General features: G+C 43.3%; 2 protein-coding genes across 2 annotated transcripts; one reads left to right on the top strand and one right to left on the bottom strand.

Annotated features, from left to right (window-relative positions):
- The first annotated feature begins 11,375 nt into the window (after nucleotides 1-11,375).
- LOC126590476 (uncharacterized) lies at nucleotides 11,376-12,278 on the top strand. Its single transcript, XM_050255924.1, has one exon. The coding sequence runs from the start codon at nucleotides 11,376-11,378 to the stop codon at nucleotides 12,276-12,278; it is 903 nt and encodes a 300-aa protein (XP_050111881.1).
- Nucleotides 12,251-17,966, bottom strand: LOC126590949 (calcium-transporting ATPase 12, plasma membrane-type-like). The gene is made up of 2 exons (XM_050256470.1): nucleotides 17,431-17,966; nucleotides 12,251-15,460 (listed from the first exon to the last, which is right to left on the bottom strand). Exons 1-2 carry the CDS (start codon nucleotides 17,700-17,702, stop codon nucleotides 12,334-12,336), a joined length of 3,399 nt encoding a protein of 1,132 aa, XP_050112427.1. The 5' UTR covers nucleotides 17,703-17,966; the 3' UTR covers nucleotides 12,251-12,333.
- Nucleotides 17,967-18,178: the final 212 nt, after the last annotated feature.

The raw sequence follows: 18,178 nt of genomic DNA, 5'->3' as shown, positions 1-18,178 counted from the left end.
TGAATCTGCATGAAATGTAAATAACACAAGATGTATCGTGGTTCACCCCAAGGTTTGGGCTACGTCCACACTGATTGTATTGTATTTCTCTGAGAGGATAGAGAGGGAGAGGGTGAGAGTTTCTGAGGGTGAGAGAGGGGATCTCAGGCTTAGGAATTGGCCTCATCATTTTATAGAATAATGACTCTTCACTTATTACATATTTGCCCCTTCCTTTATTACATAATTACATTTAAGTTCCTCGAGTATTTATACGAGGTCTAAATACGATGCCCTATATATGATATAAACAGTAGTCCCCCAAGTCTTCAGTCAAGAGAGTCTTTTGGCTGGAGACTTGAAATTCAGTCCATGTGTGGGCCGAAGTAACTAGATGTCATCTTGAGCTGATACTTGATATGAGGTGGTGCTCAAAGTGAAATGATGCTCAACTATAAGTAGCACATGTTGCGAGGCTGCTCGGCTTGTGGCGTCGAATGTGAGGGAGTCCCTTTTATAGAATAAGGGCTCGCGCCTCAATACATAAATGATGGGCTAGAGTTGATGCTCGTGGCGATATGGTTGCTCAGTAGGCGGCGATGCTCTTTAATGGTGGTGATGGAGTTTCTTTTATAGAATAAGGGCTCGCTTATCAATACATAAGTGATGGGTTAAGAGTGATGCTGGCGGCGAGGCGGTTGCTCAGCTGGCGGCGTTGCTCTCTAATGAAGGTGAGGGAGTTCGTTTTATAAAATAAGGGCTCGCTCCTCAATATATGAATAATGGGTGCTCTCTAATGAAAGTGAGGGAGTCCCTTTTATATAATAAGGGCTCGCTCCTCAATACATAAATAATGGGCTAAGTCCCCCAAGTATTTTTCATGAGGCCCAGTTGAGGCCCAATATATGGTGTATAGTGTAGTCCCCTAAGTCTTCGGTCAATAGAGTCTGTTGGCTGGAGACTTCAAATTGAATCCATGTATGGGCCGAAGTGGCGGTTGTTCGGAGGTGGTATTTGTATACCCTGCACTGAGGCTTTGAAGCTAGAGCTCTGTAAATCAAGCTTTCGAAGCTAGAGCTTTTGTAAATTAAGCTTTTGAAGCTAGAGCTCTGTAAATGAAGCTTTTGAAGCTGATTGACATGAGTGATGCTCATGAATATTTATGTTGATTGACATGAGTGATGCTCATAGATGTTGTCATGAGTGATGCTCATGAATGTTTATGTATGAATGACATGAGTAATGCTCATGTATAATTTGGAGTACTGGGCGTACTTTTGATCACCTGGTTGGTGGCATGAAGGAGAGTACGGGTTGTACATTTCATCACCTGGTTGTGTCATGAATGGCTAGTTGCCAAATGATATTAGAGTACGGGTTGTACATTTCATCACCTGGTTGGTGGCATGAATGGCTAGTTGCCAAATGATATTAGAGTACGGGTTGTACATCTCATCACCTGGTTGGTGGTAATAGCGGCAGGTTGCCGAATAATTTTGGAGTAATGGGCATACTTTTGATCACCTGGTTGGTGGTACTAGTGGCAAGTTGCCGAATAATGTTGGAGTTCCGAGCGTACTTTTGATCACCTGGTTGGTGATAATAGATGGGCTGGCTCTTTTGGGCATATGGGCCTTCGCCCTCCATATGACATTGCAGCCCATTATTTTGGGCTTGCAGTTTTTTTTTTAATTACTCCCTCTAATGAGGTTTATACAGATGTCTCCGAAAGATAAAATAAATTACATCATTTTGGTGTGATGTTTATTCCCTGCTTTTATAGTGTCCCCATGTGCCTCCATTTTGCTTTTATTTTTCTTTCTTTTGGCAGATGACAGACAAGGGAATAATCTTTTGTTTTGCTTTCATTTTTCTCAGCTTTCTGCAATTTTCTCCGAGGCTGATCGAGTAGTGGGTGGCCATGCTTTCTGCTTTTATTATTCTGTTGCCGCTCATTTCTACTCATTTCTTCCCTTTTTCTTTTTCTTTTTCTTTTTCTTTTTCTCTTGCGTTGTCCCCCATGTATTCCCCCATGATTCTTCCTTCCGTTCAAATGATTCTCCTATCTGGCCTCCACCTGCATGCTCACCTCCCTCACGTGCACTCGACACCTTCAGCAATCTCTGCACGATCCTCGACACGTACTTGCCGTCCTCGCATATCTTTCCCCGCCCTTCTTTCGTCGATGACACAGTTTCTAGCAACTTGGACATCAGCTTCGTTGCTCCTAAATGGACCAATCTAACATTCACTATCTTGCGAACTAGGTAATCTTGGAAAGGGAATCGAAGAAGGAAGATGGTTCGGTATAGGCGTCCAAGCGGTGGATTAGGTGGCAGATTTGGTCCTTGGGCAGTGGTGGTTGGAAGGGTGAAGAGGGTGGCGAGGAGGAGGTGGAGTTGCGTGAGGGGAGGCGCAAAACAGGGCAGGTGTTGTTGCCGTCGTCGACGTTGTAAACTTCCATGATGGTGGGGATAGATCTGCAGGCGGTCCTGAAGAAGTCGAAAACTCGGTGCCGGAGACGCAGGTGAAAGAATCCCGAGCAAGAAGAAGACGGAGCCGGAGCTTGAGACGGAGTGGGTCCACCGAATCGGAAAGCTGTCGGTCCGACTTGGAGTCATCGTCCTAGTCTTGTCGCCGTCGCTCATTGTTGCGGATTCTGCTCTGTTAAGACTTGTGGACAACCAACCCTCTTCAGTCATGGTCTCCATCTCATTGAACCCTTCAAGAAGCCTTTCTTGTTTCTTGTAATATTCTTCAACCCTGTACTTTTTTCTGGGGGCGCAGAGGTGACGGAAAGCGAAACGACTTCGTCCTCTTACTAGCTTCTAGAAGCTTCTTGGTGAGATTACCAGTACCGGGACCGATCTCGAGGATGACATCGGTGGAATTGATGCCAAAGTGAACAAGAGAGAGGGAAAGATAGTGCTTGAGCTTGTCCAAAATAAACAAGGAGGCATTTCTGGATATAGTGGACAGAGAGCATGACGAGGTCAGTGGGTGCCAAGTATAATGGCTGCTGTGATTCCTCTGAGACATGGTGTGGAATGATAAAACACTCTGATATGTGTTTGACGCTTTGAGAGTTCATCTTCTTCAATAACCTATTGGATAAGTAATTGCTCTGGCTTTTTGTCTAGAGTGATGGCAGACTTAATGGAGTGTTTATTTGGAGAGATTTTCAGTAAAGAGGGAGTCTTGCGAAGGTTTTTTTGTGATTTTGCAGATTCACGGCGGAGGTGAAAAAATGAAAGAGAACCGACATAACTTTTCGTATCGTTTCCCACAGACGGCGCCAAATGTTGATGCATAAAACCGGAGGTCTTGGTACAACGTAAATCCGACCGTGAATCTGCATGAAATGTAAATAACACAAGATGTGTCGTGGTTCACCCCAAGGTTTGGGCTACGTCCACACTGATTGTATTGTATTTCTCTGAGAGGATAGAGAAGGAGAAGGTGAGAGCTTCTGAGGGTGAGAGAGGGGATCTCAGGCCTAGGAATTAGCCTCCTCTAATTGTGAGGGTGAGGGGTCCTTTTATAGAATAAGGACTCCTCACTTATTACATATTTGCCCCTCCTTTATTACATAATTACATTTAAGTCCCTCGGGTATTTATACGAGGTCTAAATACGAGGCCTTAAATATGGTATAAACAAAGACCTCTTCACCAATCATCTTCATGGTGAGAACATCCTAAAACATCACATTATTTGGTAAGAAAATGGCATGACAATTTAGGGTGTTTATGATCTTTCCAATTGACAAAAGTTGAAAAGGAAAGGTTAGTACATATAAGGCAGTAGAAGGCTTTCTATGTGAGAGCGAGCAAGTTGATTTCTCCTTTACCTAAAACTAAGACATTATTTCCATTTGCAACAGGCACATGTGAAGGACTTGAAAAAGGTTTAAAGTTATGCAAGTTTGTGACTTTGTTTGTCATGTGATCAATGGCGCCTGAATAAATTATCCAACAAATTTTTCAACACTAGTTAATAAGGCAGTAGTGAAAGCTTTAGGTATACCTAGTGCTTCATCATGTGGTACTATCTCATTTCCAGTGAGGAAGCTGGCAAACTGTCCTAACATAGCTGTGTGATTGCCCTCTTCATTTCCTTGACCATGTGAGGCTCATCTGTGTCCCTTACTTTGTAGGAAAGCTACAAATTCATTAATAAGTGACAATGGATTTGCAGTGAACTCCATAGATCCTTGTGGAGTGGTAGGAGGATGAGCATTAGCAAGTTGTGCCTTGTAGTGGGGTTGCTGAGAGGACCTTGGTATCATTTTTCCATCTTTGCTAAACTTAGGCTTGAGTTCAGGATGAAGTTCCCAACATTTTTCTTCCACATGCCCAACACCATTGCAATATTTGCATTTTAGGTGTGTATTTCTACCCTTGTACACTTTGACCTCTGAGTTCTTGTAACTTGAACCGTATGCATGAGTCTTAGTCAATCTCAAGCTGTGTTGAACATTCATCACCTTCTTCCTCACTTCTTCTCATTGAATAATGGCCCATACATTGTTGATGGTGGGCAGTTCTTGACTCATCAAGATGTGACTCCTTAAATCCTCGTACTCAGAGCTCAAACTCCCTAGCAGCTAGTAAATTCTATCTTCCTTAGCTCGTTTTAGGAGGATGGTAAGGTCTGTGGTGTGTGGGAGATAGACATCCATCTCATTCCACATGGTTTTGAGGCTTCCAAGATGTTGAACAAATGTTTTCCCTTCTTGTTGAACACTAGCAATGTCCTTCTTCAGTTGGAAAACACGTGAATAGTTGTTTTGATTTCCATACATATCCTTTAAGGCTTTCCAGATATCATGTGAGGAATTGGAGTAGCTAAAAATCTCAGCAACATATTTCTCCATGATGTTGAGCAGTAAGGACATGACAAGTTGGTCTTTGCACAACCATGCATCGTATGTGGAAGAATAATTATCTGGAGCTTCCATGCTTCCATTTACAAACCCTAACTTTCATTTGCCTCCAAGAGCTAGCAAAACAGCTCGAGACCAAGGAAGGTAATTGAACTCGTTCAATAGAATTGAACACATATGTTGATTGGTGTTAACCTCAATATCTGAGAAATTTGAGGAGATACTATGCTGGGTTTCATCTTCACGGTTCATTGAACTTTCTTCAGCCATGGTTTAGGATTTGAATAAAAGTCGCAGCAGTAAGAGTGAGCAGAGATAGGTTACCAAAGAACCTGCTTTGATGCCATGTTGATTTTCTGGTTCAAATTGTAATGTATTTCATGAGTATCAATGTACAAGAGACCAAATATATAAGAGAGAAGAGAGAAGAATGAGAGTTGGCTGCAAGCTACCAAAGGAAACGCTAGTGATCGGGTAAACCAAAGGGAACCCTAGTGATTAGGTAAATATAGGCCTAGTCTAATCCTTAAATCAAGAAATTACACCAAACACTAGGTTAAGCCACTAATAAGTCAATTTCCTTAAATCAAGGGAAGATGGCTGTTTTACAAGTTTAGGATATAATGATGGCCTTGATAGCTAACCCTTGGAACCGAGAGTCTTTAAGGTTATACTTCAACATCGACCTATGCATTCTTGTAGATCTCCTTCAAAAATCACACTTACAAGTTCAATACATGGAATCTCATCTTGGAACTAATTATGTTACACCATAATAATCCACATCTTAGGTAATGTTTGGATCATTAGGGTACATGCATGCTTCGGGAATGACCATTCCATTGTTTTGGTTCACTTGTATAATTTGGAAATGAGCGTTCCAAATTTACAAATTCACTCGGGCCTAGGACTCCAAGCCCCGGGCATTAACTCCAAGCCTCAAAAACTCAAACCTGGACCCGCCACTCAGGACCCAAAATCCAAGCTAGGGATCTAGGACATAAACCCCGAGTGCTGAGTCCCAAACCTAAAGCTTGGGGCTCTAGTTTGGGCTTGAGCCCTTAGTTCACACCTAAAGCTCTGAGCTCAGGTACCAGACTTCTTGGCCTAGTCCCCGAGCTCTGGAACCTGGACCTTAATTCTCGAGCCAAACCCAAAACTTACAGTCTAATTGGGAAACATTCCCACATTGACTGTACGCGCCTCACGCGCGGCGATTTGTCCCTCACAATGAGGGTTTTTGTTAGGGTTTTTTTGGCTGGTCCTGAGCTGCCGCAGATCTTCCATATCCCCACCGACTCCGTCGAAACCCGCGTGGACTTGTGGGATCTTCGAGTTTACTCTCCTGTAAGCAAATCTGAGGCCTGATGGAGTCAAGTTGGATTGGGTGCTGGGTCTGACTGACAATCTCTGTGCGCCAGATCCCTGGCCCTTCGCTACTGTTACCACACCTCCGGGTAATTGCTCTTTCTTTGTGTCGCTGTCAGCTGGTAAAATGCTTTTGGTGTGCATCAACTGGGCAATGGGATATTGTGCTGGATCTGCCTAGATTCCGCTTCGTGCGGATTTGGGTCGGTGATTTTCGGAATTGGGGCTGCGTGTCTGAAATCTTGATATCAGTAGAATCTACTGGTGTAGTAAGAAGGGCCCACGTTAAGGGGTTCCGGCGGGGTATTCCTATGAGTAAGACAGGTGAGATGGATGAATTGGGGAATCGTTTTGGGTCCAAGTTGCGGCTGTCTGAGAAGGAGCTTGGGGGTGTCAACATTGAAAGAAATGATGTAAAAAGGGCTTTACTGGGGTTCCAATACACCATGATTGCTGAAGTGCTGACCTGCAAGGAGGTGAAGGGCGAAGTGTTTATTGACTGTTTCATGTCCTTGTGGCGAGGCAGGGATGGAGTCTCCATCAGAGACATTGGGGATCGCAGATTCCTTGCCAGATTTGCCAGCCAACGTGATATACAGAGAGTCTTGGATGTTGAGCAACCCTGGGTCTTTAAACAGGATTTGGTCATGGTAGCTGACAGATCAGAGCCTGGGCTAAATAAATGGACGCCACTCAACCTGGGCACATTCTGGACCCAAATCCACAATGTTCCTGTTCTGAACATGAGGAAAGCGGTCGCAGAAACTATCGGGGGATTGATTGGGACCGTGCGTAAGGTCGATAAATCAGGGAGTCGGGATTGCATTGGTAGATTCCTTCGAGTGAAGGTTAGATTCAATGTCCGGGAACCCCTCATGCGGGGAACTTTTGTTAACTTTCCAGACGAAGGGAAAGTTTGGGTTGACTTCAAATACGAAGCTCTACCGAAGTACTGTCTAAACTGTGGATTACTTGGACATACCACCAGCACTTGTAAACCCTCAAAGAAAGGCGAAGAGTCTGATTGTATGATCAGTGAGGAGAATGACGAAGAATGGGCATTTCGTGGGTTGGACGCTACTACAGACCTACGGGGAAATTTATTAGGGAATGCCTCACGCAGTAGAACTTCTTTTGGCTCAAATGGTGGGCGACGAAGCTCAGAAAGTTACAAAGAGGAACGGAGTGAAGAGGCATATGGTGGGTGGAGATCTGGAAGATCATCAGCTGGATCCGGCATGGGAGGCCAAACACCTTTTGGTGGCTCTAAAACCCCGAGTGGGAACATCTGTCTCTCTACGATGGTGGAAGAGGTGACTGACACGGCTATATCGCCCAACAAGCCTAAATGGTCCACTAACAAACAACGTACTGGAGAATCCAAGGCAAATGATAGACTTCAAACTAAACGGGAGGAAGAGGAAGGTGCGCGAATGGCAAGGGAAGCTGCTTTCGACGCCGGATTAATTGGACCTGGAGGAGTTCTTGCTACTGGAGCGGAACATGTGGTGCTGTTCGAACTCCAAGAGGAGGACATCACGAACAAGACTCTGGAGACGCCTCCTGGGCACAGTCAATGTATCGACCTTAACTCCTTCCCGAACCAGGTAGAGGACTTAGACAGAGGCACTCTTACAAGAGAGGAAGTCAATATCAGGGAGGGGGACCAAGGAAATAACTCGGATAACAACAAGGAGGTGAACGATGACCCATTCGAATTAGCTCCCATCATCGAAGCTGTGATGAAAGAACAGAGTGGGAAGAAACGAGGGCGTCACGAGGGAGACAGTTTCACGTCCAACCCACAATGGGAACCAAGGAAGAACCGGCCAAGGAAAAACCTTATTCCAGAGGTGGATGAGACCAGCCTAGATGGGTCTCCTAAGAATCCATGAAGCTAATCGTTTGGAACTGCCAGGGTATCGGGGGTGACCTGACAGTTGACAATTTGTTGGAACAGAACCGGCGTCATACCCCCGACATAGTGATCCTGCTTGAAACGAAAAACAAAAGCAGTCGCTATGAGTTTCTAAAAAGAAGGTTAGATATGAATTTTATGTTCGCTGTGGAGCCAAAAGGCATCGGTGGCGGACTCTGTGTCCTCTGGAAAGATGAGTCACAAATCATGCTTGTAAAATCAGAGGAGTTCATGATTGAAGTCAAGGTTTGGGATGCAACCATCAACCACCACTGGAGACTTTTTGCCATTTACGCCAGTACGGATGAACGGAGACGAATGGAGCAATGGAAGAATCTCAGCAAGAGGATCAATTATGATGATAACCATTGCCTCCTCATTGGTGATTTCAACGACATCTTGTGCAACGATGAGAAGGAAGGCGGCAACATAAGGTCTATCTCCAGTTTGAGGGACTTCAGAGATTTCGTGGCGATGAACGAGCTTCTGGACTTGGGTTTTGAAGGCTACCCATTCACTTGGAGGAACAATCGTGACTCACTTCCCATCCAACAGAGGTTGGATCGCGGGCTTGCTACCCCAGGTTGGTCCGATCTCTACCCTGACACCACAATCAAGCACGTCACCCTCGACGGATCTGATCACGTAATGCTGATCCTCTTCACTGAAAAAATGAGGGTGTGGAGAGGACGGAAATTCGCCTTTGACTCACGGTGGAGCAAAATGGAAGACTGTCGCGACCGTGTGTCCAGAGACTGGAAATGTATTTCGGGAGGCTCCCATGCCTTTCGTTTATGTGAAAAAATGAAAACACTAAGAAGGAGCTTAAAGGAGTGGTATAGAGGCAAGGGTAGAAACTCTAAGAAGGTTATTGACCAACTGAAGGTGGAGATCCGGAGGGCTTATGAGTCCAATCAGTTTGCTTCCGACCAAATAAAGATAAAGGAGAAAGAATTACGAGCTGCTTACAAGGAAGAAGAAGCCTACTGGAAATTGAAATCCAGAATTCAATGGTTAAAAAAGGGTGAAAAGAACACTAAATTCTTTCATGCACAAACTGTGAGAAGAAGAAAGCACAATAAGATCAAAGGGCTGGAGGACCATCACGGAGTTTGGCACGAGGATGAAAAGGAAATCTGTGATATTGCTTCTTCCTACTTTACTGGCTTGTTTCAATCCTCTAGGCCGAGTCATATTGGAGAGATAACGGAGTGCATGGAGAATAGAGTTAGTAATGATGACAACCGGCTTCTGACGGCTCCGATCACAGACAGTGAAATTATGGAGGCAGCCTTCCAAATTCCACCTACGAGAGTCCCGGGGCCCGACGGCTTCACCGGATGTTTCTATAAGGATCATTGGGAGATTGTGGGTAAGGATGTGACTTTGGTTGTCAATGCCTTCTGGCACTCGGGGAAACTGTTGAGGAAGCTAAACCACACCAATTTGGTTCTCATCCCAAAGGTGAAATGTCCAAAGAGTATGGCGCAATTCAGGCCTATTGCGCTATGCAACGTTATTTATAAGATCATTGCCAAGATATTGACTAACAGGCTAAAGTCTGTGATGCCGAAAATAATTGGAGAATATCAATCCGCTTTCGTTGCTGGGAAACAAATACAAGACAACATCCTAGTGGTGCATGAAATTTTTCACTCTCTGCTTCACCAAAAGAAAGGGAACCAAGAAGGAATGGCCATAAAGTTGGACATGGCCAAAGCGTACGACCGGGTGGAATGGAACTTCCTTCTTTCCATGATGGTCAAATTGGGTTTTACGCCTATGTTCTGCGATCATATAAAGGAATGCATCTCTTCTGTCTCCTTCAGTATTCTCATTAATGGTTCTCCGACGGGCCATATCCATCTTGAGAGGGGGCTTCGACAAGGTGACCCATTATCCCCTTTTCTGTTTCTCTTATGTACCGAAGGATTCTCTTCGCTAATCAGAAGAAGCATGGAACGCGGATCCCTACACGGTATCAAGCTGACACCAAGTGGTAACCCCCTATCCCACCTCTTCTTTGCGGATGACTCTGTGCTTTTTGGGCACGCCACTGTGGAGGAGGCTCAAGGGATGGTGGATGTTCTGAATGTTTATGCAAATGGCTCGGGGCAGAACATAAATCTGGACAAGAGCTCTCTTTTATTTGGATCCACAACATCGAAAAGAAATAAGAAGAAAATTGGGGAAACTTTGGGCATCCACTGTAGGATGGGCTTTGGGAAATACCTAGGGCTACAATCTGATTTTGGCATGTCCAAAAAAGTAGTGTTTGCTGAGGTCCGGGATAAGATTGAGGCTAGACTAGCGAGATGGTCTGAGCAATTCCTGTCCCATGCCGGCAAAGAGGTCCTCGTTAAGGCGGTAGCCATGGCACTGCCCAACTACGCCATGAGTTGTTTTAAGCTCCCCATCGGGGTTTGCAGGGATGTGGAGAGGGCTATACGGAATTATTGGTGGAGAGGAAATGACCAAAAGAAGGGAGTTCACTGGATCTCATGGGATCGATTAATGAGGCACAAAAAGTTGGGCGGACTTGGCTTTAAAGACATACAATGTTTCAATTTTGCTTTCCTGGCTAAGATCGGTTGGAGAATTGTCCAGAACCCGTCGTCTTTCTTAGCCTCTGTGCTAAGAGAAAAATACTTCCCGGAGAAAACCTTTAGGGAGGCAGGAAAGGGTAAAAACACATCGTGGGGATGGAAAGGTATCTTCGAAGCTCGAAGGGTGCTTCAACATGGAATCAGGTGGCGGGTAGGAGATGGCACTAAGATTAACATCCGGGACGACCCGTGGTTCCCGAAACCCACCACCTTTTTGGTAAAGCCGAGAGACTGCCTGCAAGAAACTATGGTTAATGATTTGATTGAGCCCAACTCCAGGTCATGGAAGAGTGAAGTCATCCTGCAAGGCTTCAGTTCGGAGGATACAAAACACATACTTAGCATCCCCTTAAGTAAATTTGGCTGCTGTGATAGACTTGTGTGGCACCACACCGTCGATGGAAGCTACTCGGTTAAAACCGGTTACGGGGTTGCTGTTAGTTTACTGGAGAACGGAGCTTTGGGAAAAAAATGGCGATGAGTCCCTAGCATGCACCATAACACCAATCAGGTTTGGAAAGGTATTTGGAACCTTCAAGTTCCCAACAAAATCAAGTTCTTCATATGGAGATGCTGTAATAATGCCCTTGCTGTTCGTCACAATCTAAAAAGACAACATATGCGGATCGACAATGTCTGCGGGGTATGCAACTTGGTTGACGAATCTGAAAATCACCTATTTTTTAAATGTGACCTCAGCCACCGCCTCTGGTTTTGTTCCCCACTACATCTCAACTCCATTGAATTGATCGGTGCTGATTTTTTAGATAGCTGGAATATCTTCTGCACTAGTATTAAAGATAGAGAGGACGCAGAGGCTATCATGCAAGAATTTGCGTTTGGGCTTTGGCGGATATGGAAAAACAGAAATGATGTGGTGTTCAAAGGGTCACACTGCCAACCAAATGAAATCCTAACTGTTTGGAGGAAGAACATCGGTGAGTACAGGGAAGCTATGAATCATGGTTCTTTGGATGAGGGTGCAGTACGGCCCCTAAAATCTCCTCCGATGATGCATGTTCTATGGGAAAAGCCGCAGTTTGGAACTTTCAAGCTCAATACCGACGCATCCTGGTGCAGTGCGTCCTTCAGAGCCGGAGCGGGATGGGTTATCAGAGATTTCGCTGGCATTCTCCATGCGGCGGGAGGCTCGGGCACCAGCACTTTCCACTGCGCGGCTGCTGCAGAGGCACATGCTATCCGTACAGGTTTGCAATACTGTACTGAATACGGATTTGAGAATGTCTTTGTGGAAGCAGATGCAAAAACTGTCATTCTGATGATCAATAAGGGGACTGCCCCTAACTGTAGCTTTGAATGCATTCTTGGCGATATTGAGGTACTAGCCCGGAGACTAACGTCTCTGACGTTTGGCTTTGTGCCTAGGGAGCGAAATCGTGCCGCTCACTCTGTGGCTAAGTTTGTCTTTAAGGAAGGCAAGGACTTTGTCTGGGACCATGTTGGCCCTGAATTTCTGTTTAATGTTCTTGTGCAGGATGTAAACATTTCCATTTGTATTTAATATATCTCTATCTTTGGTTTAAAAAAAAAAAACTTACAGTCTAAACCCGAGATGCTTACACATTCCTTTTGAATCTGAGTAACTTCTTGATAGTTTTGAAGAATGGTTCATCTGGAACTGGCATCAACTTCACAATCCAACCAATTGGCCATGATACAGCTGCAATTCCGATACAAGTTACCCATTGCAACAAAGTCAACCTCTCTGTATCTGCAAACTTTTTCAGGAACTCCACCATCACAAATTGAAGAACGATGGTTGTCCCCACAATGCCCATAAACAGTTTGTTCCTGTGAATACCTTTGAATACATTCTGCTTCTCCATGCTCCTTGAGTTGAACTCGTTGAAAATTTGACAGAGTACGAACGTGTTGAAAATCATAGTATCATTCACCGCATCAGTGACATTGAAGATGGAATCGCCACTGAACTGCAAGGTTAAGAGGATGGCTATTTGATATAGAGCTTGGCATAGAAGGTTTCTCCACATAATATTGGTTATGAGCGGTGCACTTCGACCTACAGGCTTCTTCTGCATTAGCTCATCTGTCGGCCGCTCGGTAGCAAGGGCGAGAGCGCCTAGTGTGTCCATGATGAGATTCACCCACAGCAATTGAACAGCTGTTAGGGGAACATCACCAGATGAAACTGCTGCGATAAAGTTAATTACTAGGGCTGCGATGTTAACAGTTAGTTGAAACTGGATGAACTTCTGTATATTGTTATAAACACATCGCCCCCACCTCAAAACTGTGGCCACAGAATTGAAGTTGTCGTCCAAGATGATGATGTCTGAGCTTTCTTTTGCCACCTCAGTACCTTGGATTCCCATGGAAAGTCCTATATCAGCTTCTTTCAGTGCAGGAGCATCATTTGTGCCATCTCCTGTGACTGCAACCACATGTCCTTTCTGCCTCAAACACTGCACCATCAATAGCTTGTCGAACGGGGAAGATCTTGCCATCACGCGAATTTGATTGACCTTTTTCATTCTCTCTTCGTGTGTGTAGTTTCGGAATTCTGCTCCTTCTATCACTTGATCACCATTTGTTGCGTCCTCAGTCTTTAGTATTCCACATTCTGTAGCTATAGCTTTAGCTGTGAAAACATTGTCTCCAGTAATCATTTTGATTTGCACGCCTGCAGACATGCAAATTCTCACAGCATCGGTGACTCCTGCCCGGCATGGATCTTTGAGACCAACCACCCCTAGCAAAAATAATCCATCTTCTTTCAGCTTTGGGTGGGTCTTGTTATCGTCGCTATATTCAATTTCTTTTTCTAAAATTTGAGTATGAGCAAAAGCAATGCACCGGAGGCTTTTAGCTGCCATGGCTTGGATTATATTCTCAATTTTTGACCTCCCTTCTTCATTCAGGGACTTTATAGTTCCGTTGGTTTCATAATAACTCGAGCACATTGCAACTATCATCTCAGCAGCTCCTTTCCAGTGCACATGGATGGTGTTGTCATCCTTCTTTTGTATAAGAACCCCACTTCGTTTCTTATCTGAGTTGAACGTTTCAACATGAAGAATGTCATATCTAGGCTTCAACTTTTCCATGTCCATACCCAAATCCGAAACGGCCCAATAGAGAATTGCTTTCTCTGTTGGACTACCAGAAATTTCAGGTTTTGATCCTAAAAGAGGTATGTAAACACTTCCGGTCGTGTTCAAGCCAACTCCTTGATGAAATAATTCACAAACATTTGGTGTGATTGAATTATCTTTTTCAATTTCTTCTTGGCCAAGACAAAATTTAGTCACTTCCATTTCATTTTTTGTCAAAGTTCCTGTTTTGTCAGTACAAATAACGGTTGCTGATCCCATCGTCTCACAAGCTTGTAGTTTTCTGACCATAGCCTGATCTTTCATCATTCTTTTCATTGAGTAAGCAAGTGTTAATGTGACGGCCAAGGGCAGACCTTCCGGGATTGCCACAACCACAATAGTGACTGCAGCGGAAACAATGCGAACTACTCCGCTCAACACACTATCTATGTCTTTGTTGCTACCACTATACTCCGTATGTCCATACTCATCTTTTGTGTTACCAGTGAAGTAACGAATCAACAAGACCACAAGAACTAGTAAGGCAACTGCAAGGCCCACCTTTCCAATAGAAGAGGTTAGTTTGTCAAGCCTTGCTTGTAATGGTGTTCTTTCATTTGAGTCCTGCGATATTGAGCTCATCATTTCTCCCCATGCGGTGTTCATCCCAACTGATGTGACGAGCATTCGAGCATGGCCATCTACCACCTTTGTACCGGAGAACAGGAAGGGGTTCTCGGTGGAATCAACTTCAACATGGTCACTCTCTCCCGTCATGCTTGACTCGTCCACTTGTAAGGAATACCCATCTAAGAACAATCCGTCTGCAGGTATTTGATCTCCCATGTTCAGAACCACAACATCTCCAACTACAATATCAAAGATGGAGATTTCTTGTCTTTGTCTGTCTCTAAATACCTCAACTTTGATGTTGCTACTGATTTTAGACAACTTGTTGAACTGTAATTCTTGTCTGAAGTTACTGAGAGCTGAGACAACAATGACAATGAATACAGCAACAAAGATGCTCCCTCCCTCGTACCAGCCTTCATCCGCTCCATGCTCTTTGATTCCAAATCCGAGAGAAAGTGCCGCACAGACACATAGGATCAGAATTGTTGTGTCTTTTAAAGCGTCGAGGACAAAGTAGAGCAACCCTTTTGGAGGCTGCCTGTGGTAGGTGTTTGAACCAAAGATTTCACGCCTTCTGTTGACTTCTAACTCATTTCCATGAATTCCATTTTTAGGGTTTGTCCCAAGAGAAGTGGCCACGCCGATAACTCCTCCAGACTCATTTAGAGCAGCCAAGTCTTTATCCTTCACCATTTGTACGAGTCCTGCATGATCAAATTCAATGTTGGGGAGGGAACTACGGCGATCAGTTTCAGTATTGATATCTTGGTGGGCAGTGCTTGGTTTCACGTCCAGTGCAGTGTAAGAATAAGAGTGCAAGATCTCGGGGTCCTTTTTGTAGTTGTTTCTCTTGTTTAGAAGCTCTCTGGGAAGCGAAAGCATTGCCCGAACAGCATATATTGCTGCGTAGGCCATGCGCCATCTCATCTTGGCTCTGGTGAGGGTGGTGGTGGTGATGTCGAGGAGCATTTTTTCATAACCATAAGGCGAATCGTGGCTGCTTAACATAGTTTGTCAGTAGTTAGAACGTTGAAGAGTTCACGGTTAAGTAAATAAAGTCAAGAAGTAAGCCTAGTTCAACAAATTAAAAACTTCATTCTTATGTGTATGTTGCAGTGTTTCTAGGAGTATAATTCTCTCCCTTTTTTTATCTCTCTTCCCTTTCCTCCTTTCCTACTTGAATGGTTATGATTACACAATGTCAACATTGTTCAGAATGAGTCCTACATTGATGGGAGGAGAGATATTGCATATGCTTATAAGAAGTTGGACTACTCCTCATATTGTCAATTGGTTTTATAGTGGAACCTTAACTTTCTTCAAACATTTTGTAATTTCTTTATAGAGAGAAAGACAAAAAAGAAAGTGTGAGATGAGGGAGGAAATTGACAAGGATTGTTTGCCCTACCGTGCCCTCCTGTTTTGTGTGGTCACGATTAAGAGGGCAGACAATCCTTGTCTGGAGGAAATGGGAGAAAATCTTACTTTGTTTTTATTATAGCCAAATTCAATCAATCATGTAAAATGTTGCAATATGTGACACGACACCAATGACACGATCTGAACACAATACAAGTATAGAACCCGATGCGTACATGAATAACGTTGTTCTCGCATTGTATTTGTATTTCTCTTGTGAAATGGAAAACTACTCCCTCCAAACTTTTGCTTGGTGGGTCTTTTTCTACGACCCGACTTCTCTGTCCTCTCACTTTTCATACACTCTCATTCCTTTTATTTTGTGCGGTCACGATTAAGTCACGTCAATATTTTATATTGATTTTTTATAGAGATAATAAGATAAAAAGTAATAGTAATATAAAATGTTGACGTGATTTAACCGTGATTATAAAAATAAAAGAGGATAAAAGTGTATGAAAAGTGGAAGGGTAGAGATGCCGGGTCCCTTTTTCTAAGGTCTATCATTCAATTGTGTGGTCAATCACCCTAAATCAAAAGGTTTCTTGTACTACGTGTAATGGCATGAAAAGGGTTGGAAATTTCCCCTCTTGTGGTGGTCCATGGAAGGAAAACTAAACAATAATGGTTGTACCACTATCTCCCTTCTTTATTAAAAGTATGATGGTACACTAATGGTTCTAAGAGTTGAAATTGTCAATTTCTACATGTGAGTACATATTTCAAACCAACGGTAATATAAAAGGACTTGGATTCTCTGCCCTTCCATTTCGGTGCCCTCTCCGTGCCCTCCTGTTTTGTGTGGTCACGGTTAATCCATGCTAACATTTTATATTGTTTTTTATAAAAATAATAAGACAAAAAAAAAATAGTAATATAAAATATTGACGTGATTTAACCGTGACCACACAAACAGGAGGACACGGGGAGGGCACCGAATTGGGAGGGCAGAGAATCCAAGTCCAATATAAAAATGATGATGCTATTCACACGCCACTTTTTATCTCTCACACTCGCACGTTCTTCTCAATTATCAGCTGTCGGTTCAGATAAATTAAAGAATATCAAAGAACAAAAATTAATAAGAGATGTACAAAAAGTAAAAATATGTGTGGATATCATCACCTTACAAACAAGTGAAAGATAATTTAGAATGTGTGGTTTCCTATACACTCGCAAGCCTTTCCACAAAAGTCTCATTCTTGCAAAATCCTGAAGTAGGATTATTGAGTTTTTATTAGGCCCACATGACTTGATTCCCTTATTAGTGCGATTACATAGTGAATTGACTTGAATTGAAAGTGAAATATTTGAAATGAAAACACAATCCTCTTTCCTTTTTTTGTTCCAAATAAGTAAACATGTTACGGACAATGATAAACCACCAACTCAATAAGTTTAATATTTAGGTTAATAGGGAAAAGCGTGTTGAAAATTCAGCTTAGTTTTACTTATCGCTCTTCTTGTGAAAATATTAATTTTAATGTTTGATATATGTTGCAAAATTTTTAAGGATACAAATTAAAAATTGAAAATTGAAAGTAGTACCTTTGTGTAGCAGCCGAGTTCTTTTCCCTCACAATTTCTGCAAGTCCAGCATCTTCATGATCATCAAAGTCGACCACAAAACTGTAGCGACCAGTTTCATCGTCTCCATATTTTTTTGTCCTGGATACTATCTTGGGAAGCTCAAGCATGACGTGGACAACACGTAATGCCAAAAAGGCCATCCGCCACCTTCTCTTAGCTCGGAGGCCGGTGTCAAGTTCGTCGAGGAGCGATTTGCCGCAGTGGTAGGCCGAGTCACTGCTGCTTGCCATGTTTTTTTTAGGCCTTAAGAGTTTAGAGTGAAAGAGATTAGTAGTTAGTGAGGAGGAGGAGGAGGAGGAGGAAAACCTAGCTAGTAGATAGGAAAAGAGTTTATTCTAAGGTGCATGGTGAGTTGTTTTTATAGAATATGATGGAAGCATATGTCCATGTACGCACAATAAGCAGCAATCACACGTCTATTTGGTCGATAACAAAATTTTTGCTGCACAATAAAAGGCAAAGTGAACACCACTTGGTTTCTTACAGGAACTTTTGGTAGAGTAACTTAACCTGAGAAGTTTTTACACTGAGTGGAAACATTATGAGGTTGATTGTGACCAAAATACAGGGTTCTTATACTTTCCTGCAAGAAACACATAACTGTAACTTTTTGCATGAATCACTTTTAATTGCTTTTGGAACCCAAAAAAATATCACCAAAAGCGTTTTCAGTCATCTTAAAAGCAATTTCAAATGAGTCATAAAA

This window comes from Malus sylvestris, chromosome 11, assembly GCF_916048215.2.
Source record: "Malus sylvestris chromosome 11, drMalSylv7.2, whole genome shotgun sequence".
Lineage (NCBI taxonomy): Eukaryota > Viridiplantae > Streptophyta > Magnoliopsida > Rosales > Rosaceae > Malus > Malus sylvestris.
This window is presented reverse-complemented; position numbering and strand designations above follow the sequence as displayed.

Coding starts and splice junctions, on each gene's coding strand:
- LOC126590476 (XM_050255924.1), top strand. CDS start 11,376: ATGCGGATCGACAATGTCTGCGGGGTATGCAACTTGGTTGACGAATCT.
- LOC126590949 (XM_050256470.1), bottom strand. CDS start 17,702: ATGGCAAGCAGCAGTGACTCGGCCTACCACTGCGGCAAATCGCTCCTC. Junction 15,461..17,430: donor AACTCGGCTGCTACACAAAG/GTACTACTTTCA, acceptor TATGTTAAGCAG/CCACGATTCGCCTTATGGTT.